The 22,980-nt window shown below is 56.3% G+C and overlaps 1 protein-coding gene across 1 annotated transcript in view; it reads right to left on the bottom strand.

Annotated features, from left to right (window-relative positions):
* TBC1D22A (TBC1 domain family member 22A) overlaps nt 1–20,805 on the bottom strand; it is a 269,633-nt gene extending 248,828 nt beyond the window's left edge. The window contains exon 1 of the mRNA XM_052639487.1: nt 20,581–20,805. Coding sequence (XP_052495447.1) covers nt 20,581–20,642 — 62 coding nt within the window. The 5' untranslated portion in view covers nt 20,643–20,805. The remainder of the gene's footprint in view (nt 1–20,580) is intronic.
* Nucleotides 20,806–22,980: the final 2,175 nt, after the last annotated feature.

Below are 22,980 nucleotides of genomic sequence, written 5' to 3'. Positions count from 1 at the left end.
CAACATGAGCACCACCTCCCTGGACAACCTCACCTCTAATTTCACACCGCCCCACCATTATGGTTACACGGTAATTGGTTTTGCCAGTGTTGGTTGTGAGCTCTTTATTTAAAACTATGTGTGGTTATAAAGACAGCAATACACTTCTCCGGGGACAATACTGTCATACAGATATAACTTCGTGAAGATAAAAGTCCCACAGAAGGAAGGCCTGGGACACAAAGGATACACGTGTATCCACGGCATAAACGGCTGACCCCTGAACCACGTGGAGGCTGGGGTGCGGACCTCCGCACGGCAGACAGGCTGAGTGTGACTTCCAGTCGGCCCTCCGGACCCGCAGTTCCTCCTGGTCTGTGGTTCTGCGTGCCCGGCTTCAGGCCACCTGGATGGTGTTGGGCTGTAGTATTTACTACTGAAAAACACCTCTCTGTAAGTGGACCCACGCGGTTCAAACCCTCGCTATCCAAGGGCCCACTGCAGAGATCACTGCTGTCTGATGGAGGAAGGGGGTGTAGACGCTGACCGTGTACCTTCTCGATTATTAGGGCGGCTGAGCCATCTTGAAACATCCTTTGTCCATCTGTGCTTTCATAAACCGCCTGTTTGAACTCTCTGCCCATTTCTAAGAGGTGTCCACTCTTATTTCACTGATTTGTAAAAACCTCTTTGTAAACAGGATTCCTCTGCCATTGAGGCAGTGAGGTGGGCAGAATAAGGGTCCCAAAAGCGACACCTCCCAACCCCAACACACGTGAACGTATCACCTCACACTGTAACAGGGAAGAACCTCGCGTTTCATCAGAAGTTAATCACCAAAGGAATGTTGCCTATTCCCTGGTGGCTCAGAGGTTTAAGCGTCTGCCTCCAACGCGGGAGACCCGGGTTCGACCCCTGGGTCGGGAAGATCCCCTGGAGAAGGAAATGGCAATCCACTCCAGTATTCTTGCCTGGAGAATCCCATGGACGGAGAAGCCTAGTAGGTTACAGTCCACGGGGTCGCAGAGTCGGACACAACTGAGCGACTTCACCTTCACACATAATGGCCCATCTCTGGGAAACTGTTTCACTCACAGGAACCTTCTCACCAGGCCCACCTGTGAATGACTGCAGGAGGCAGAAATTCACACATCCCCTCCGGAGGAGGCTGATGGGAACCAGGGAGTGTGTGACCTTACGCCCTCCCCTTTGAGTATAAAAGGGGCCTGACTCCTAACTCAGGCAAGGCTGGGGGTGATGCGTAAACTCGCGTTCTTCTTGGTTTGCTGGATTTCCGAATAAAGTCGTTATCCCTGCCCCAACAACTTGTCTCTGGACTCCTGGCCTGTAGCACAGTGCACAGGACGGGACTGGACTAACAAACTGGGGGACTCGTCGAGGAGCCTTGCTTGCTCGTGTGCAGCCAGCCCAGCCGGGGAACTTTCGGGTAAGGAGGGCCCTGGCAGCTGCCTGGACCACTTGTCCTGAGGATCCGCACCCCTCGCCCCATAGTTCCCGAAACAGCACCAACTGCCCCAGCGCTCGGCAGCGGGAGCAAGGAATCAAAGCTGGGGAGCCACACGGACTCCATACACCAGGGCGAGTCGCTCCGGTGCGTACACCCGGGAACCGTTTCCTCTCCGTTTGGAGCTTGTTTTTCTAGAGTAAGCCAGTTTGTTTTGTAGCTTGTTTTGTAGCTGTATTTGAGTAGGGCCCCCTGTTGGAGAGACGAAAGAGGTGCTGGACTTCCACCACATTTGCGAGCGGCGGGCTGGTTTCTCGGATGCTGGCGCCTGGGCGTGCCGTTTGTGCTTTGATTCTCTTGAAAAAGAGGGAGTGTTACAACTACCCCAGGAGAAGGTCCTCTGGGGTGCATTTTGGACCAGGACCTGAGGACAGCTCTGAACCCACGGGTAGGAGGAAGGCGGCCGTGGCACCGGTCAGGATCCCCACTGGGGGTCCAGGCAGGGTCACCTTCGGGCCCTGTGCACTGCGTACCGTGACTTCTGCTGCGTTAATTACGTCACTTAATGGTCTCCTGTGTAGCTGGGACACGCAAAACTCAAGACCAAACGACGGTTTACGCAGGATCCTGCTTGTTCTTTGGTTTCCTGGGTTTCATCTCGTTCAGTACTGTCTGTCCACTAACAGCCACATCAGCTTTGCGATACGTAACTTTTATTGATACCAAATGGAGAGAAGGAAGAAAACCGGTCTGTTTTTGTCCAAGAGTGAGACACTTGGAGAAGAGGGAGGTTTGGGTCCTAAGATCGCCGAAAGCTCAAAATAGAAGTGTCTTCTCCACAAATACTAGTAAAAGGGTTACCTTGTAGACACGTGACCCTGATCTGTCCCATCTGCCAGAAGCTCAAAAAAAAAACCAGCCAGAATGAGTTTCAGGTTCACGTGATCTAGGAAACACTCAGTATTGAATTAGTATCTGGTGTGAAAGTTTTGCTTACGCTTGCCGGTTTGATACAGATGTCTTTATAGAGTCATCAACACAAAGTATAATTATACCTGGGTTTATTAGACAATAATACCTAACTCCTGTTACAAAGACTGTCATCAAGAAAAGTAACGATGTGGCAAAGCTGTTAAGTCAGCAGAGGTGCACGGAGCCAAGGTCTTTGGAGTAGACCCTACGGGAATGATGTTCTGGGAATGTCTAACCAGATAATCCAGACTCTCATAACTTAGAAGGTAAGTCTGAACTTAAAATCTTAAGGCTCAGTTCAGTCGCTCAGGAGTGTCCGACTCTTTGTGACCCCATGAACCTCAGCACTCCAGGCCTCCCTGTCCATCACCAACTCCCGGAGTTCACTCAGACTCACGTCCATCGAGTCGGTGATGCCATCCAGCCATCTCATCCTCTGTCATCCCCTTCTCCTCCTGCCCCCAATCCCTCCCAGCGTCAGAGTCTTTTCCAATGAGTCAACTCTTTGCATGAGGTGGCCAAAGGACTGGAGCTTCAGCTTCAACATCAATCCTTCCAATGAACACCCAGGACTGATCTCCTTTAGGATGGACTGGTTGGATCTCCTTCCAGTCCAAGGGACTCTCAAGAGTCCTCCAACACCACAGTTCAAAAGCATTAAAATCTTAATTAAAATCTTAAAGGTAAAGTGGTACAAAACCTGAGTCTTTGATTCTCTAAGAGGACACTGTTTTCCTAAAACACTGAACTGCTTTTGGTAACTGTTTAAGTGATCTGTATTTGCATTGATCTTTTATCACAGGTTAAAATTTTTTGATATTTTTTACAAATTTCCCAAAGATCAAGTTCTAAGTAGAGTTCATATGACTTCTAGCTAACTTTGGGGTTTGCCAGAGGGTCCCTGGAACACCCGAAATCATTTGTTTTCTCTCCATCTCAGAGGAACATTAAAATCTGTGGGCTTCCTGGGTGTGTCTGAGTTGCATGGGAGGCACTCTCAAGCAAGTGGTGATAAAACACCCTTAGCACGCACCGTACGGGCAAACGTTTTCTTAGGCTATATCATACGGGTAAATGTTATTTAAATGCACATCCTAGAAATTACGTGGAACTCCTCACATTCTGGTCTCCTGGAAAATCACATCAGTCATAATCTGAGTGATTATCTTGGTCGCCTGTCACAGGAGTAATCAAGTTTCTGTTCACTGCTACCTGTGGTCTTACAGTGGCTTCTGAATGAGTCTACGATGTTCTGTGAAAAAGCAGGGAAAGATGATGACCGTTAAGCGCAAGCCATTTGTGCCATTACACCAGGGAAAATAGAAGGAAGGGAATGAGTGAGGGCCTGGTGCTTCAAACCGTGACTGCTCTGGCTGAGCAGACGTCCCAGCCGCTCTGGCTGTTACGCCAGTATACCCGCCCTTTTCACCCCTTCCGTTTCTACCCAGCCCCAGTTCCTGACCCTGGGGCCCAGGACTCCTGGCCCCCATGAGGACCAGTTAGAAAATCCTGTGTTATTTTCTAGGGAGCAGGGACTTGGTGGAGTATCGCCATCTAAGAGCCGACAGGGCGTCTAATGTGAGCCAGGAGTCACTCCCGGGGCAGGGTGATTCCCCTTACATCATTACCTCGTAGGGGCTTAAATGCAAACCACCAGCCAGTTGGCTTTCCCAGACTTCTTTAATTGGGAAGATCACAACTCTCCTTATGAGGAGGGTCCGCTACACCTGAAGGCCACTCAGCAGTGCCCAGAGCTGAACCACGCTGGAGGCCAGTGAGGAAAGGGGCCCTTACTAGATCCCCAGTTATCAGTGTTCCTTGGCAGGGCCTCGGAAAGGGAAACCAAAGCAAAAGAGTTTGAACCATGCTCAAGAACTTCAGCCAAACAAATGAAGCCTGCGCTGAACTTTTGCAAAGAATTTATTGGGCCGACAGACATCATACTAAAGCAGAGCCCAAGGCCCTGAAAATATATGAATGGTCAATTTGACCTTCTGGGGCAAACTGCCTCGGGTACCAGGAGGAAGTTGCAAAAATCAGATGGTGCATTTGGAATGAACCCTTCTCAACTGGTAGATGTTGCTTTTATAAAGTATTCAACAAAAGAGAAATGCAAAACAAAAGTCCACTTTTGGCAGCAACACTGGATTTCTGGAAGGCGGTACCTCTAAAGAGAAGTAAGTTCCCCTGGAACAGCGTCCACTGTGAGGAGGAGGAGCACTGGAGAGCAGATTGCCCTCTGCTAAAACAGAAGGAGAACAGTTAAGAGACGAGAGCCTCTCACACGGTGTTGGCAGAGAGACGCACGCGGGAGAGGCCCAGGGGCTCCCATGGCCTTGAGGCACCTCACCCCCACGGGAGCCCAGAGACACTGACATGGCGAGTGAGCTGATTAACTCCTGACAGATGTTACCCTGGAGTTTTCACCAGAACAGCTTGACATCAGAGTCCCACCAGAACACACTTTAAGCCTACAGATGGAGCTTGTGAAAATCCCAGAAAAGCAGACAGAGCTCTTTCCCCCAGGATCTTAACAAAACCCAAAGACCACCGTCAGACCTCCCCAGACGGGGACTCGACACAGAGAAGCCTGCCACCGAGGACCGAGAAACGACCTGCCTCGCGTGCCTCGCATGGTGACATCATAGATACCCGCAGGGGCTTGTGGACACCTGCGGGATGGGGGGAGTATATCCCAGCTGGAGGCAGTCTGTGGTGCTTAACGCCTTCCTTGGGGAAATCATCCCGTCTCATCAAGGCGCTGAAACAACTCACATCCAGGAGACCACAGTCAACAGCAAAAACCAAGAGAACCAATCACACCTTGAAGAGGAACGCCGCTAAAATTTCGAGAGACATTTAACTTGGGATAAGCCCTTGCCAACTGCCCTGCTGCAGGCCAGGGGCTCCCAGAAGCAGGCTTAAATGAAGCCCCTTTAGAATGCTGTATAAGCCACTCCAGCTGTCTGCAGAGACAGGAGAGTCTAACTGCTACAAGGCCTGGTGGCTGTGAATCACTGAAAGGCTGGGCTCTACACTAGTCCCGAGGCTGCCTGCAACAGGTCTGCCCGCCCATGAAGCAGACGGCAGTTCCACTGCAGCTGGGGAAGCGGCGACCAACCCGTGTAATTGTCTCCAAACAGCACAGGAACTGAGGGTATGTATCAGGAACTGGAAGCAAAACCTCCAAAGTTCAACTACAAATTAGACAAAGTGCCGAGAGGCTTCACTGGTTCACACAGCTGTAGACTTAACGGACTGACTAGAGACCCTAAGGCGGACTCGTCACCTCTTCAGCAGGACGGCCTTCGCTCCTCTACCCACAGGAGTGTGGGAGGGACGCGGACAGTCGGGCGGTAACAGGAGAGACTCTGTTCTCTCACAAGTTAATCACCAAAGGGCCGCTGCCGAGAAGCTCCGATTACACATAATGGCCCGTCTCTGGGGACCCTGCCTCCCAGGGACCCTCCTGACCAGGCCCACCTGTGAATGGCTGCAGGAGGAAGAAGTCCACATACCCCCTGATGAGGCTGATGGGAACCAGAAAGTGTCTGACTTCGCCCCGTCCTTTTCGTATGAAAGGAGCCCCAAATTCTAGCTCAGGCACGATGGTTCTTTGGAGCAGGAACCCACCATCTTCTCGGTTTGCTGGCTTTCCGATTCAAGTTGCTGTTCCTTGTCCCAGCAACCCGTCTGGATTACTGGCCTGTTGAGCAGTGAGCAGTACGAGCTTAGACTCGGGAACAACACGGCAGAGGGGGCCCTGCAGATGTGGCTAGGGGCACACGCCTGGGAGCACAGCCTGCATCATCCAGGTGGGTTCGATCTCCTCAAAGTCCTCAAGAGGAAGACTGCCCCACCTGCGGTCAGGGGGCCGTGACCGAGCAGGAACGCTCGGAGTGAGGCTGCGTGGCTGGCTGTGAGTGCGCACAAAGGGGGCTGCAGTCAAGGAGTGCAGGCAGTCTTGAGAGGCTGAAGAGGTAAGGAGACAGCTTCTCCCCTAAAGGCTCCAGAAAGCCCTGCCAACACCTTGGTGTTCACCCAGGGAGGCCTTATGCAGACTTGACCTCCAGAACTGTAAGGTAATAAATGTGTGTTGTTATAAGCCAAGAGGCCTGTGGTAACTTGCTTCTGCAGCAATAGGAAACTCACATCGGTAGCGAATCTATTTTCCTGGCACGTGGGAGCCTTAAAGGTTAAGTCATCACACTTCTGGGCTTGCCTGGCAGCTCGGTGGTAAAGAATCCACCTGTCCACGCAGGAGGATGTGGATTTGATCCCGGGTCCGGGAGGATCCCCTAGAGACAGAAATGGCAACCCACTCCAGTATTCTTGTCCAGGAAAATCCCGTGGACAGAGAAGCCTGGTGGAGTACAGTCCATGGGGTCGCAGAGTCAGACACAACCGTGCAACTAAACAGTAACAGCCACATCACATTTTTATCCTTACGGAGGGCTCTGCTCTGAGAACGATACTTTATCCTTACGGAGGGCTCTACGCTGAGAACGATACTTTATCCTTACAGAGGGCTCTGCGCTGAGAACGACGCTTTATCCTTACGGAGGGCTCTGCGCTGAGAACGACGCTTTATCCTTACGGAGGACTCTGCGCTGAGAACGACGCTTTATCCTTACGGAGGGCTCTGCGCTGAGAACGACGCTTGGAAAAGCCCACCCCACTGCCCCAGTCCATTCAGGCTGCTGTAACAAACCCCGTGCACTGAGCAGCTTATAAACAACAAGATCTGATGGCTCTGCAGGCTGGGAAGCGCAGGATGGAGGCGCCTGCAGATCTGGCATCCGGGGAGAGCTCCCGTCTTGGTCTGCAGAACCTGACACCCTCTCCTGGCAGAAGGGGATGGAGCCCTGCGTGTGTCACACACCCACCAGTGCTGGCGGGGGTCCCAGCTGACGGCCTGCACCAACTGCTAGATGCCTGAGGGACTCAGGCCCCCACCTTCAAGACTTCGCAGTGACACCCCCGAGCCTTCTCTTTTTTTGCCAAAAACAGTCTCAGCCTGCCCAGGCCAAGTGCCACCCATCTGTTGTGGTCCCGTCTAAAATTTCCACGGCCGTCTCTCTAACCTCGGCAGAAAAGTTTCCAGTTTTCAGAATCCAAAAATCTGGGTTCAAGACCCAACACTTACAAGCTGCTAAGAGTGCTAACCAAGTAACTGCTCAGAGCTTCTGCTTCCTCATCCAGGAAACGGGAATAAGAATGTGTGCACAAGGAGATAACCTTGGTAAAGACGCTGTGAACACTGCAAAGTGGCCGACGGACAGTGTTTACCAACATCAGCAACCAGCCTTCACCTGGACACCGGCACTCTTCCGCGGCGCCCCACTGCCCTCACGCGGCTCTTCGCAGGAGCCAGTTCTGCCTGCGGCCCACACCCTGCAGGTCCTGTTCCCGAAGTCCGAGCACTGACCCGAACTGCAGGCCCCGCCCCTCCAGGACATCAGGAAACCCACTAACTCTTCTCGGGAAAACACCTGTGATCACTGAGCAGAAAACGCTCCAGCAAAGTCCAAGCTCAGGCTAAAAGCAACCTCACTTTATCTTATTAAAACTACATTTCTGTTTGGTCTCGCACCGTGAAAGAGAAAAACAGGCTTCAACGAAAGCCCTTTTTAAAGAGTTAAGTGGCAACTAACATACCCACCTCATTTCAGATAATGAAATCTTTCTTTAATAGATATATTAACCCATAAACTTTTTAATAGACTATACTGCTTTAAAACACTGAAGCAGTTCACTGAACCCTAGTGATTCCTTATAAAATGCAGATCAACGTGACCTAATTCCACTGCCAGCTACACACTGGAGACATCGCACAAGCACCTGAGGGAGACAGGGTCAGCAATGACTGTGATGCCACAGAGAGAAGAAAATGTTAGCAGATACCTAGGTTTTCTTATCAACTGAATAATGAATTTTAAAAATTAAAATATATGCATCTAACAGAACACCAGCCACAGCAAACATGAAGGGGCCACAGCCACACAAATCCAGATGGGGAAATCTCACTAATGTGACAGCGAAGCGCTGAATACACACACAAAATGTTAGTCACTAAGTCGTGTCCAACTTTTTTGAGACCCCGGGGACTGTAGCCCACCAGACTCCTCTGTTTATGGAATTCTCCAGGCAGGCAGACACTGGAGTGGGTAGTCATTCCCTTCTCCAGGGGATCTTCCCGATCGAGCATCTAACTGGGTCTCCTGCACTGCAGGGGGGTCCTTTACCATCAGAGCCCCCAGGGAAGCTCCTGGTAGGAACAGACCCACACACCCTAACTAAAAGTTTGCATGTAGCAACAAAGATCCCTCAGGCGGCACCGAAGATCCTGCAGGCCACAGCTAAGACCCAGGGCAGGCAAATGAAAAAACCTTTTTAAGTGAAACTTGAAAAGGACTAACTTGTTACCAGCAGGCAACAGTGAGGACCAGGAGCGGTGTTTTCTGGGTCCCATCTGTCAGCATCCCGAGGGCCACAAACATCCTGAGCACCCAAGAAGGACTCGCAGAGGGAAGAATAAATGAAGGAGAACTGACGAAGGTCCCAGGTGCCAAGCCTGTGATGGAACCGAGGCTCCCGGCCAGACGAGAGGGCAGGGTCTAGATAGAGGGCGGGGCAGGGAAAGCTGGCAGAGAGGCGCCCGCCACGCCCTGAAAAGGACCCCAGCCAGAAGGGCCCCCACGAGAGCCCCACAGCCCCGTAAAGATCACCTCTTCTGCATGGGGCACAGGAGGTGTCGCTAAAGCGCCCCCACTAGAGGGGCAGACAGACAACAGGGAATGGGAAGAGCTGAGGTTTAGAGCAAGAACCCGAAGGGGCGCTCCCGGGTGGACGGGGCCCCAGAGGAGGACAGGCTGGAGACCTGGGCTGACGCCAAATGTCTGAAAGAGACAGGCCCCGGGGCCAAGCCCCCACTTCCCAGGGTCTGTCCCGGCTGCCTTTACAGCTTGGGTCTGCTGCTACTGCTGCTGCTGCTAAGTCGCTTAAGTCACATCTGACTGTGGGCGACCCCACAGACGGCAGCCCACCAGGCTCCCTGTCCCTGGAATTCTCCAGGCAAGAATACTGAAGTGGTTGCCATTTCCTTCTCCAATGCGTAAAAGTGAAAGTGAAGTCGCTCAGTCATGCCCGACTCCTAGCGACCCCATGGACTGCAGCCTACCAGGCTCCCCAGTCCATGGGATTTTCCAGGCAAGAGTACTGGAGTGGGGTGCCATTGCCTTCTCCACAGCTTGGGTCAGGAAAGCTTTTGAAAAAAACTCAGTCAAGGACTCTCCTGGTGGCTCAGTGGTTGGGAATCCACCTGCCAATGCAGGGGATCCCTGGTCCGGGGAGACCCCACGTGAAAGGAGCCCAGGCGCCACAGCCCAGGCGCCACAGCTACCAACGCGCGCGTCCCAGCGCCTGTGCCCTGCAACGAGAGGAGCCCCCGCTCCGCAACAGACACCCAGCGCAGCCTCCAGATCCAGACAGACGGACTAAGGGCTGTCTGAGGGCCTGCCCGGGGACACCCTGCCCTGGGAGCGGCCTTCGTGTCCGTCTAGAGAGCGCCACGCAACAGCGCCGTCTCAGCCGGTCACGAGCCACCTAGAGGCCGCCCCGCTGAGCACCTGCTCCAGGCCGGCCCGGCTGGCACTGTCAAGACGCCAGGGGTGCCGCTCCGGGCACGCGGACGCGGGAGGAGAAGGGAGGAGACGAGCCTCAGCAGACAGGGCTGAAGGCAGCAGGCAGGAGGAGCCAGCCGATGGCGGCAGGCCTCATGGCGTGACGAGGTGACTCCCTCCTGCGCATCCCAGCAGACTTCTTTCTGGTCTGAACTTGGTCCCCCTACCCCAAGGCCCCAGCCTTGAACGGAACTGACAGGACAGCACCCGAACAGCCTCTCGCTTCTGTTAATTAAAGGCTGAAGAGCAGAGGGTGAAGACAGCCACGAATGAATGATGAACAGCAAGAGGAAATGAAAAGGATAAACTCAAGACGCAGCGGCCTGAGCATCATAAAATAAGTGAAAAGTTACACGGCCACGCCTACGATGAGCTGCCTCCCATATTCCAGACTCGGACCAAGCAGGCAAACCGTGCAGTGACCCGGTTTACAGCTCATCAACCCCTCCTCCACAAGCAGAGCCATCACGCAGGGTCTCCTCTGGGCTCAGTAGCAGTTTTCTGAAACATGAACTAAACTAGTGACTGATTTACCATCAGGCTCATTCCAACCACAGCCATGCACCCCAGATTTAGAGAATATGCTCAGAAGGGGCAAGTTTTCCAAGGAAATTAACTTTAGAGGGCTTCAGAGGCAAATGTACGGAGCCCGTTATGACGACAGCTCACAGCTCCACCACCCCTCCGCCCAAGTCGCGTGCAGGCCCACATGGCCCCCCAGGACCCATGCCGGAGGGCTCCGGGCTGTCCCACCATCAGCACCCACGCCTGCCACTCAGCGGTGACAGCCGCCCAGTCCCGCAAGCTCTCAGCCGCCTCCTGTCCCCACCCGGCCACCAGCTCCCCACTAAAGGGACTGCACTCGTCCCCTGTCACACTCCTGGGGGCCCGGGAGCCGACAGATGGGCAGCTACTGAGCCAGCCAGCAAGTCACTTCACGGATGGCTCCAATACGTCTTAGAAATGAGGGTTCTGACGATATACTCGTCCCTCCCTTTACGTTGACAGTAAAGAGGTTTCTTCCCCGTGAAAACCCAGTGTGTGAAATACAGTACTGGAAACCGACTGTGCCTCAATCGAAAGAAAACAGCAACGGAATGTACTCACAGAGCACAGCCTATATGGTGTGGCCCAGGGGCGGGCAGGGCGTGCAAGGGGCGAAGGGGTCGGCAGGGACAGGACCCGCCAGTCCAGGACGGCGCAGCGTGCGCTGGACTCAGGGGGACTCGACTGCAGACCTGGAAGCTGCTAAGGGTAAATCTCACATGTTCTCGTCACAAGGAAAAAGCCTGTAACCGCGTGGTGATGGACGTTAACCAGACCCACTAGGTCATCTGGTAACCTGTACATATACTGAATCCTTACGTTACACACGTGAAACTAATATGTTAACTATGTCTCAATAGAAAAGCAAGGAGGGGCTTCCCTGGTGGCTCAGGGGTAAAGAATCTGCCTGCCAACGCAGGAGACGTGGGTTTGATCTCTGGTCCAGGAAGATCCCACGGGCCACGGGGCAGCTAAGCCCGAGCACCCCAACCACTGAGCCTGTGCTCTGAGCCCGGGACCTGCCTCAACTGAAGCCCACGTGCCCAGAGCCCGTGCTCCCCACCAAGAGGCGCCATCGCCACGAGGGGCACGCTCGCTGCAGTGAGAGCAGCCCCCACCCGCCGCGAGAGAACGTGCGGGCGCAGCGAAGACCCACTGCAGCCAGAATTCCAAATTAGAAATGAAACAACACCGGGGGCTTCCCTAGTGGCCAACGGGCACCACTCGGAGCTCCCAACACAGGGTTCGATCCCTGGTCGGAGAGGAACTACGATCCCCACACACCATGCAGCTCCGAGAAAAGACGGATGAACAGGGCCGTGGAGGGGAAGCCTTCTGAAATCACCAGGGGAAAGGCCAGCCCAGCAGCCGGCCGTCACCACCCCCCTCATCCCCGCTCCTCCCGACTCTGCTCCAGACTCGCACTGCGCCCTCTCACCTCTCCGGTCTCCGGCCAGCCCATCCGGACGATCTGACTCCTCTGTGCCTCCCAAAGTCCCACGCTGCACCCGCCTTCTTCCCAGCGCGGGAAAGCACACGCATCTCCCGTGAACACGCACACAGCTGCCTCCAGGCTGAACCACCTCCGGCTCTCGAGCACACACGCGCCACCTCACGTTAAAGGGTCTGTCACAAAAATCAGCGTTGCCCCCACCGCCAGGCCTCACACCCATCCGTGGTGACCCGTCCCCCGCCAGGACATTACCCTCTGCAGGCACACGGGTGAAACGCATCAGGCTCGCCCGCCTGAGCAACTTCCTGCCAACCAGCGGCTCCTGGCTCCCCCTGGAGCCCACCTGCGGGGTCTAGCGCCCCACACTCACTCCTTCTGAGACGTCCTCTCCAAGAACACCGACCCAGAGACCACCCTCCCCGCCTCCTGGAAGCCCACCACGTTAAGTGGGTCTCCAGGTCCACCAGGACCTCCAAGCCCGCCCCCACGTCTACGCCCAGCCCAGGCCGCCATCCCCACCAGGGCGCCCAGCCCTGGCCTCCAGGGCGGTCAGGCAGCTCTCCCTTGGCTCCCGTCTGCCGGGTCGGTATGCGGCCCTCGGGGGACACTCGGACTCTCCGTGCCGGGGGCCGGCCCACCCTGGCCTGCTCGCCACCCCCTCACCCACACCGCCCAGGGCCTCTTCTGTCCCTCCGCTGCCCACACTGTGTCTCCGAGGCTAGCAGAAACGTTCACGGGAAGAAGGCTCGGGGCAAGCCCGCCCACGAGGAGTGCAAGGGAGCGGGGGAAGGCGGATGTGGCCACGGGCGCATCTGAGGAACGCGGAGCGGAGCGGTCTGACCCCACAGCACAGCCAAGCGCGAGGGCGCAGAGCACCGCAGGGCCACCGCCGTCCTCTGCCGGCCTCAGTGAGCTGCGGACCCCAGGGGCGGAGGGGCACCCGGGGACGGGCCCTTGGCGATCAGGGCACTTACGCGGTGGGAGCCCAGGAACGCAAGGGGCAGCATGGCCAGAAAGGGCCGTGCCCTCGGCCGAGAGGCCTGAGTCCCAAGCCAGCTGGCGCCCGGAGGGGCTGCCCTGGGGCCTCATGCCCAGTCCACGCTAGTGATCCCCTGAGTTCTCGTGACTCTGGCAAGAGGACCCACGACTGTTCTAAACTAGACTCACCAACAGCTTCACACACCCCCTCACCTGCAGCGCCTGGGCTGGAATCCCCCCAAAGACGAACCAGCATCAGAGAGAGGGAACAGGAGGAAGGGCACTCAGCACCCAGGTTCCCTGTAGCGCAGCCCCGGAACGGAAAAGCCCAGGCTGCCCGTCCCTCGGGGCCTCCTGATTCTCTGTCTCCCTTCTGTCGGGGGGAGGGGCCTAGCAGCTGCCCCCTCACCCCTGGAGAACTGAGGGAGACTCCCACCCTGGAGAGAGGAACTCAGCGGGCAAGAGACCAGGTCCCAACCCCAGCCTGGGGCCAGGCCATCACAGGCCGCGCAGCATCCCACTGCCCCGAGGACCACAGCCGGGCAGAGGAGGCGCTCCGGGAGCGCGCGCTGCAGGGAGGCGGCACTCTGTCCACGGCTCTGCCATCCCCCGGGACACAGAACCAACACTTGCCTGGGGACACGGTTCCCAGCCACGACCCCCGACTCCTCCCGAGGGAGGGCCAGGCACTCAGCCCCAGGCACTCCTCCTGCCTAGCATCCCCTGTGCAGCCAGCCTCTCCGAGGCTGGGACCCCACTGCACCCAGAGAGCCCACGAGCCAGTCCTCACGCGGCCTGTGTTCAACGGAGGAGCGGGCAAGCCCGGGGGCAGGGAAAATGGAGCGGCCGCAGAGGGCACGGTGAGGGCGGGCATCACTCCCGGCCTGGGTCACCGAGCCCTCCTTGTCTGAGCTGATCTCAGCCAGGCGGGGCCGCCCCGATGGAGGCAGGGAAGCGAGATGTGGGGAGACGTGGGCCCAGCGCCCGGCCTGTTCATCTCCACCCACAACCTCCGCGGGCCTTCACGACGCTCGGAGGAGAGAAATAGTTCCTCCAGCTCTTGTTTTTAAAAAGTTTAAAAAAGAATAAGTCCAAAATCATCAGGGACTTACTTTTCTCTAAGTCACTCTTGTACTCATCTAAAAATTAACCCCAAAGCGCCCAGATCTCCTACATTAGAGAGAAATGTAAGGGCTGGGGGCGGGGGGGGGCGGGGGGGGGGGGTGGAATTTCACTTTAAACTTAACTGTTTCAAAATGTCTCCAGACAAAATAAAAGGCATTCAATAACATAAAACAGGACCACCGGAAAACCGTGTCTTTAGCAGAAGCCCACCCTCAGGTGTGTCCACGGCGCTCATCAGAGCAAGACCCCCTCCACTCACGTCGGGGGTGGGGGGCAGGCCAGAGAAACCCACTCCTCTAAAACACAAAGTTGCTGCCAGAGCGCAGACTCCCAGGCTCCCCGTGACAGGAAAACAGGAGCAGACGATCTGAACAGCTGCTCTGAAAGCACAGCAAGAAAACCACCTTTATAAAGACACAGGCCGGGGGGCTGGGAGACAGCAGCTGGGAACCCCTGAGGAGACAGGCAGGGCCTCCCCGTGGCTCCTGGACCCCAGAGGACACAGAAGACCCCTCCCAGCGCAGTCCCAGGCCCTGAGGACTGAAGACGCTTTGCAGAGGTTACCAGCGAGGGCCCAGACTGCCCAGCCTCTCCAGCACATGCCCCTGACCACCCCCACGGGGCTTTCCTGTGGCTGCGGGAACAAATGACCACAAACCTGCTGCCTTACGACACACACCCGTCATCCCAAAGCTCTGGAGGTCGGAGGCCGGCACGGGTCCCCCAAGACTAAAGTCATTCCAGAGGCAACCCTGGGAGACCCATCTCCCACTCACCCGGCTTGTCGGTAGAACTCAGTTTCAAGCGGGTGCAGGACCAAGGTCCCCATCTTCCTGCTGGTCGAGGGCAGAGGTGGCCCCCGGCTCCTAGAGGCCCCCACGAGCCCTGCCTCGGGGCCCCCTCCTGCATCCTCAGAGCCAGCAACTGCAGATCAGACGGAGCCACGCGCCCCATCTCCGACGCCTGTAATAGCTGCTGGGACTGCAGTGCGTCCCCCGGACGCTCCAGGACAGCTTCTCCATCTCAAGGGCAGCTGACGAGCGACCGTAATTCCACCTACGACCCTGACTCCCCTCTGCCACGGAACCGACGCTTCACAAGCTCTGGAGAGGAGGACGCAAACATTTTGGTGGGGGGCGGAAATCATTCTGCCAACCACACGCACCCCCTCAGGCCAGAACCCTAGGGGTCACCCCAACCCCCAGCACCCCGTCCATCAGGGACCCCTTCGAAACCTGTCACAGCCTAGGCCCTGAGCCTGCTCTCGGGAGGACGATGGGGCCTCACCGCTCAGTGATGGGGACCAGGACCCAAGTCCTCTCCAGGCCCCACTCACCCCCTCCTCACTTCCGCCGCCGAGTCTCCCTATAGCAATGCTCTGACCCTGACCCGCACCTCCTCGAGGCAGGCTGGCCCCTCCAGCCCTGGGTCCCTGCTTAGACGAGGCCTCCGCCGGGGGCCGTGGCATTCTGTGGACACAGCACCCGCTGTCCTGCACCCATCGCCAGGCTGCGGCCAGGCGACCCTGCAGACTGTGCGTCTGGTGCTCACCGGCCCCGAGGCCCACGTCCCTCTGCTCAGCGCGGTCCCTGGCACACAGAAGATGCTCCCCGCGCTGCTTTCTGAATGAGTTACCCACTCCTCCCTGCAACTGCGGTGGCCAGTGGGGTGACAGCGGAGCCGGCTGGCCGGCTCACTCAGGGGCCCCTCGTGGCTCTGAGCACTGAAAGCTGACGGCCGCCAGAACCAGGATGCTGAACCACCTCCCGGCCCGGCGCCACCAGAGCACCGCGGCCTTTCCACCCGCAGTGGGGGCCCTGAGCGCCACCCCTCCACTTACAGACATCGCCCTGCACAGTCAGCAGGCCGCACGCCACGTGGCGCGCGAGGGGGCCATGCCGAAGGGCGGCGTGTGTTCTCACACCTGCGTGCGACGGTCTTGTCATGGCATTTAACGTTAAGTGTGGCAAGAACACCAAGGCCAACGGCAGAAGCGGCGGCCCTGCCCCTCCTAACTGGTCCCTGCTGCCAGCCTGGCCTCTCAGCCCCCAGTCCACCCACGACACGGCACGGAGGCCAGGCCATGCCTCGGGCAGAGTCCTCCGAAGGCCCCTCCCTCAGAAGGAGAAACCGAGAGCCTCTGTCCTTGCCTCGACCACGAGCCCCGCCTCCAGGCCTCATGCCCCATGACTGTCCACCCCCACCCCCCCGAGCCCTGCCCTCAGCGATGGTCGCACACCCCTGCACTTCCCCCTCAGACACACATGAGCGTCGCCCCCAAACCAGGGCCTCTGCACGTGCTCACCCCTCTGCCTGGACCACTCTTTCCCAGCTGCCCCCGAGGCCTGTTCCTGCACCTGCTGCAGACCTTGCTCAGATGTCACCTGCTCTGAGAGGTCTCACCCGGCTCGCATCGTCCTGAGACCTCCCTGCCCCCCAGCCGTCTGCCCCTCTTCCCTTTGTCTGGACTCCAGCCATCGCCCGCCAGTTAACCCGCTCCTTAACGCATCACTCTCCGCCTCCCCCACTCCACTGTAAGCCCAGGTTCTGCTCTATTTTGTTCACGGATGCACCTCTAGTACCTGGAACCGTGACTCGCACGTTAATACAGGTTAAATAAATATTTGTTGAATCAGTAAGTTTTCAGGCTCTCAGAACGGGTCCAAGAGGCCCCTCTCCTCCTCATCTAAGAGATCAGGGCTCGGCCAAGCAAATATCCTCCTGGAGGTCACGGTGGAGTGCAGCTCCTAGGTCACACAGGAAGACACGCAGCCCAGAGCAACAGGCCCAAGGGGAAGGTCAGAGAGATGGCTGAAACCCGAACCACCCAGTCCGAGTCAGACATCTTCCCATCCTTCATCCAGAAGAGAAGTTTCTAAGGAACCACCAGCCAAACACACAACCCACGGCCCAGAGCGTGCACAGAAGAGGGGGATCTCCCAGCGAGACCAGCGCACGCGGCATAAGACCTTGGCCAAATCACCGGTTCTCTCCAGGCTCATCTAGGAAACAGTTCGGATCAACCACCGCTTAATTGATTTTGCAGTAACAATGCAAAGGTGAGTAAGGAACACTCCCTAAACGCTCAGAGCCCACTGGCTGGTGGAGAAAGCAAGTACTTTCCAACAGCACTGAGTGTGACGCACAAAGGGGCACTTTAGTCCAGACCGCGTGAAAACAGGCCAGGATTCACCGGGAGGCACACTGGAAATGAGTTTTTCAAAATCCTTAAAAAGAAAGCCAGGCAAAGGAGAGGGAAGGGAGGAAAAGAACATTCTGGTCAGCTACAAAAGCATGAAGCTGACAGAGGCATCGCACAGCAAGGAATCCACAAGCCCCTCAGCACCACTGAGGGCAAAGCTCAGAGCAGGGAGGGGTGGGAGACGCGGCTCAGCGGGCTCAGGTCATAAAGGGCCTTACACGTCCTGCAAAAACACAGAGGCTACTCTGCACGGCATTTCCGGGAAAACCACCACGCCTACCTCAGCAAGGCCCAGAGTGTGCTTGGAGGACAGAGGGCGTTTTATAAATTCTGAAACACCAGCGAGGGACTTCCCCAAGCAGTCCAGTGGTCAAGTCTCCACCTCCCAACACAGGGGATTCGAGCTGGATCCCTGGTCAGGGAACTAAGATCCCACATGTCTCTTGGCCAAAAAAAAACATAAAACAGGAGCAATATTGTAACAAATTCAAAAAAGACTTTTAAAAATGAAATAAACCACCAGGGAGACAAACATGTGCAGAGCGGTAGGAAGAGGGCCTGGCAAACGGTGACTGCAAGATGAACATCAGCCACTGCTGTCAAGGAGCTGTTCATCATAAAGGGCTGTGCGGTACAAAGAGCCTTTAACCGCTCTGTATTTTGTGGTGGGTGTATTCTTCCACCTTCAGGTTTCTGAGCTGGGGCCCACACTCAAAAAAAAGCTAATTACAGGGCCCACCCACAAGAGCTGACACAGCGGCTAGAATCGGCGGGGATCTGGCCACACGGTGCTTGGGCAGGTGAAGCAGTGCGCGGCCAGGGACCCCCAAGGGAGGGCCACGTGCTGACGGGGAACTGCACACCCCCGAAGCTCCTCCTGCCCGAAATAGCAGCGCTGCCAGAGGCGAGGCTGCAGGGGGCACGGGGCCCAAGGTGGCCCTGCAGGCCTCCCCTCATGGGCCGGCCTCCACAGTGCCGGCTGCGGCGGCTCACAGACCCCACTCTGAGTCTGGAACGATCTCAGGGAGCTGCTCTCAACAGTGCCTCTGCACGGCACAGACTCAAAACCCCAGAGCAGGCCAGGTGGTCTCTGGTGATGCAGGAACCACAGAAGAAACCCGAGGACAGCAGCAGGCTCCCGTGGCCGCCGCAGCCGGGCGCCCCAGACCCGCCGGCTGGAGACGGTGGAGACCCCAGGGACGTCCTGCCCCAGGGCTGGGGGCCAGAAGGCCAAAGCCACGGTCCCGCCGGGGCCCCGCCTCTACCAAGGCTCTGCGAAAGGATCCCTCCCTACCTCTTCTAGCATCTACTGGCTGCCGGGAATCCACAGCTTCCCTGGTTTGTAAAGGCATCACTTCAATCTGCCTCCACCATCCGTGCCATCCTCCCTACACCTGTCGCTCTGGGTGCAAATTTCCCTCTTCCCCTAAGGACACCAGCCATTGGACTCGCACTCTCCCTAATCCAGAATGGCCTCATTTCTCATTTTAACTCAATTCCATCTGCAAAATACCTTGTTTCCATATAAAGTCAGACTCACAGGTTCCGAAGATCTGAATTTTGGGAGGGACCCTATTGAACCCAAAGTAAAATTTAAAAAAAAAAGTAAAGTGAAGTCGCTCAGTCACGTCTGACTCTTTGCAACCCCGTGGACTGTAGCTTACCAGGCTCCTCCATCTGTGGGATTTTCCAGGCAAGAGTACTGAAGTGGGGTGCCACTTCCTTCTCCAGAGGACTTTTCCAACCCAGAGATCGAACCCGGGTCTCCCGAGTTGTAGGCAGAGGCTGTACCATCTGAGCCACCAGGAAGTCCCATTGAACCCAAGATAAGGACAAATACCGAAGAGACACAGTTATGGATCCAAAGGTTTATTCACCATTAGAACTAACACAGAAGCTCCATTATTCTCTTGCCTCAGTTGGTGGTGAAGAATCAGAATCCATTTAGACTGAGGAGGTACCAAAATCTCAGGACCTACAGCAACACACAACACTGTTTCGCCACGTGCCTCCTTCTCCCTGGAGTCAGTGCTCTGGAGAGCCTGCTCCTGTCGCCACTAGGCCCTCCTACTCGCTGCTATTTCAGAACTTCCACGTCATCTTGGACCCTGACATTGGTTGTGATGAAACCTCTGACTGTTCTTCAAGGACCATCCTATACAGTAAAACAGGATCTTTGGCCAACTTTAGTGATCCCTGTCCAAAAATTGCTGCTCTGGGCATACAGTAACTCAGCTCCTGCTAACTCCCAGACCACTCTGAAAATTAAGCCTTTCTGATTGGACATAGTGGATTCCAAAGTTTATAATTCTATCACTCAAACAATAGTGCTTATTATGCAGCCTTAAAAATAAACTGTGGCCATGCATGATTCTACTTGGAGTTAAGACCACAATTCTTCATTTTCCGTATCTGAGACTTTTAGTTTGCAAACAGGACCGTGTCTAGAAATCCTGTAGCTTGTTTCTCTCTAATCTGCGTTCACCAGCAGTTGATTTCTTCCTAAGCATTTTCCGAGTCGTGTCTCCGTTTCCTTGGGGCCCTGGCTGGGCAGGGCCACACATCAGTTACAGGACTTTGGAGCAGTACAGCTTCCAAGGCGCACCCAGGTCACTGCTGGCACTTATTTCAAAAAAAAAAAAAAAAAGTTTTTTTAATTTTCTTCCTGCTGTTGACTCAAGACAGGAGTTGGGTTTTGAGGCCAGGAAGTTGGGATGGTGGAAATTCACAGGAAGCCTCAAAGGACTCTTCCTAGCCCAGGGCAAAAGCAGCAAAACCCACAGGCGACTAGGCCAGTCGAGTGGGTCCAGGCCACCACGCCCCCTGCAGAAGCTCACCCGCCCCGCGGGGACGGCCACCCGGCCACTTTCCGCGCTCCACCGACTCCTCGCGGCTCCAGGAGAGGAGGCTCCTACGTGCAGCCCTGGCGGCCGAAGAGTCTCCGCAGAAAACAGCCTGGCAGTCTCAGGACAAACACCCGCCCCTCTGGCCTCGCTCCTACGTACAGCCACGGCCACCTCCCAGACCCCACGGTCCGCGCCCCCGGACACCCTGGGCAGTCCCCCCAGAACCCCGATCGCCCCTCCGCGCCCCCGATTCCTCCCGCAGCCCCCGGGGAGCCGACGCGCCCCCTGACCTCTGACCCCTGACCCCGACCCGGGGGTCCCGTCACACCCACCTGCCCGGGACTTTGCTGCTGCCGCGCTTCCAGAACTGCTTCCTGGCCCCGTCGCTGGCCATGGTCCCTCCTCATCGCTCAGACCCACGGCCCCGACACCCCGAGGGCGGCCAGCCCTCCGCGGCGGCCCCTTCCTGTACCCCGTTTGGCGCCCCGCTCAGCGATCCCCGGGATTCCCCGAAAATGTAGCGCCGAGGGGTTCTTCCGCCTCCCTCCGGAAGTTGTGCTTTCGCACTCCCGGAAGTCCCGCCCCCGCACCCGGAGAGCGTGACGCACGACGCGGGCGCCCGGCGTCACTACCAGGCGCCTCCGGGGGGCGGTGCCCTGGAGACTGGAGTTGGGCTGCCTGTAAGTCACGAAGTCCGAAGCCCCCTCGTCTCCTGAGAGCCCCGCCGGGCGGTGGTCCTCACCAGAGGGCGGAGCAACGCGGGGACCGAAGGCACCCGCCCGCGGGGGTGGTCGAGGGTGTGACTGTCGCGCGCACTTGAGGGGCGCCGGTAAACACCCGGTGGCTGGCTGACTGCCGTAGTCAGTGGGGGTGGGGCCGGGCCGGGGAAGAGCGGCGGGGGTGGGGCCGGGGCCGGGGCGAGTGAGGGGCTGGGGGCTGGAGGCGCTGGGCCGGGGGCAGGATGGCCGAGGAGGGGCGGGGGTTGGACCAGGCTTGCCGAGTGAGAGCTGCCCCTGAAGCAGGAAGATTCCCCCACCTCAGCCCTGACCAGGGGCGGTTCTGGGCCCTGGCAACGGGCAGGTGAAATTCACTCGGGGTTTCAGAGACTTAGTTCAGTCCAGTCGCGTCCGACTGTTTGCGACCCCATGGGCCGCACCTCGCCAGGCCTCCCTGTCCATCACCAACTCTTGGAGCTTGCTCCAGCTCACGTCTTCGAGTCGGTGATGCCATCCAACCATCTCATCCTCTGTCGTCCCCTTCTGCCTTCAGTCTTTCCCAGCATCAGGGTCTTTTCAGATGAGTCAGTTCTTCGCATCACCTTCGCAACTCCAAGGTATTGAAGTTGCAGCTTCAGCATCAGTCCTTCCAATGAGTATTCAGGGCTTAGTACAAAGGAAGGAATGGAGATACTAATGTCTGTGTTGGTTACACGTTGAAGTAATGTTTTTGTGTGTGTGTCGGATTCAATAAAATGTATTACTGAAATTATTTTCACACTCCTTTTTTCCTTTTTTTTTTTTAAACGTGGCTAACAACCTTTATGGCAGACAGTGAAGAGGAACTAAAGAGCTTCTTGATGGAAGTGAAAGAGGAGAGTGAAAAAGTTGGCCTAAAGCTGAAACTCCAGTACTTTGGCCACCCCATGCAAAGAGTTGACTCATTGGAAAAGACTCTGATGCTGGGAGGGATTGGGGGCAGGAGGAGAAGGGGATGACAGAGGATGAGATGGCTGGATGACATCACCGACTCGATGGATGTGAGTTTGAGTAAACTCCGGGAGTTGGTAATGGACAGAGAGGCCTGGCATGCTGCAATTCATGGGGTCGCAAAGAGTCGGACACGACTGAGTGACTTAACTGAACTGAAAGCTCAACATTCAGAAAACTAAGATGTTGGCATCTGGTCCCATCACTTCATGGGAAATAGATGGGAAAACAGAGGAAACAGTGTCAGACTTTATTTTGGGGGGCTCCAAAATCACTGCAAATGGTGATTGCAGCCATGAAATTAAAAGACGCTTACTCCTTGGAAGGAAAGTTATGACCAACCTAGATAGCATATTGAAAAGCAGAGACCTTACTTTGCCAACAAAGGTCCATCTAGTCAAGGCTATGGGTTTTCCTGTGGTCATGTATGGATGTGAGAGTTGGACTGTGAAGAAAGCTGAGTGCCAAAGAATTGATGCTTTTGAAGTGTGGTGTTGGAGAAGACTCTTGAGAGTCCCTTTGACTGCAAGGAGATCCAACCAGTCCATCCTAAAGGAGATCAGTCCTAGGTGTTCATTGGAAGGACTGATGTTGAAGCTGAAACTCCAATACTTTGGCCACCTCATGTGAAGAGTTGATTCATTGGAAAAGACCCTGATGCTGGGAGGGATTGGGGGGAGGAGAAGGGGACGACAGACGATGAGATGGCTGGATGGCATCACCGCTTCGATGGACGCGAGTCTGAGTAAACTCTAGGAGTTGGTGATGGACAGGGAGGCCTGGCGTGCTGGGATTCATGGGGTCGCAAAGAGGCGGACGCGACTAAGCACCTGAACTGAGCAGGGGGTTTGAAATCACCTGTGTGGTTTGCGTTGGGTCTCCATCGGCCTGGAGACCTGGCCTGAGAGCTCTGGGCCTGGTTTCCGACTGGAGCTGCGGCAATGGCTGTGGGGAGCCCCTTGGCAGACCTCTGCCAGTTCTTGATTATGTTCTGACTCACGTTTTCCTCGCTTACGAAGAAGTAAC

The sequence above is a fragment of the Budorcas taxicolor genome, chromosome 5, assembly GCF_023091745.1.
Source record: "Budorcas taxicolor isolate Tak-1 chromosome 5, Takin1.1, whole genome shotgun sequence".
In the NCBI taxonomy this organism is placed as follows: domain Eukaryota; kingdom Metazoa; phylum Chordata; class Mammalia; order Artiodactyla; family Bovidae; genus Budorcas; species Budorcas taxicolor.
The sequence above is the reverse complement of the archived record's forward strand: the minus strand, read 5'-3'. Positions and strand labels throughout refer to the sequence as shown.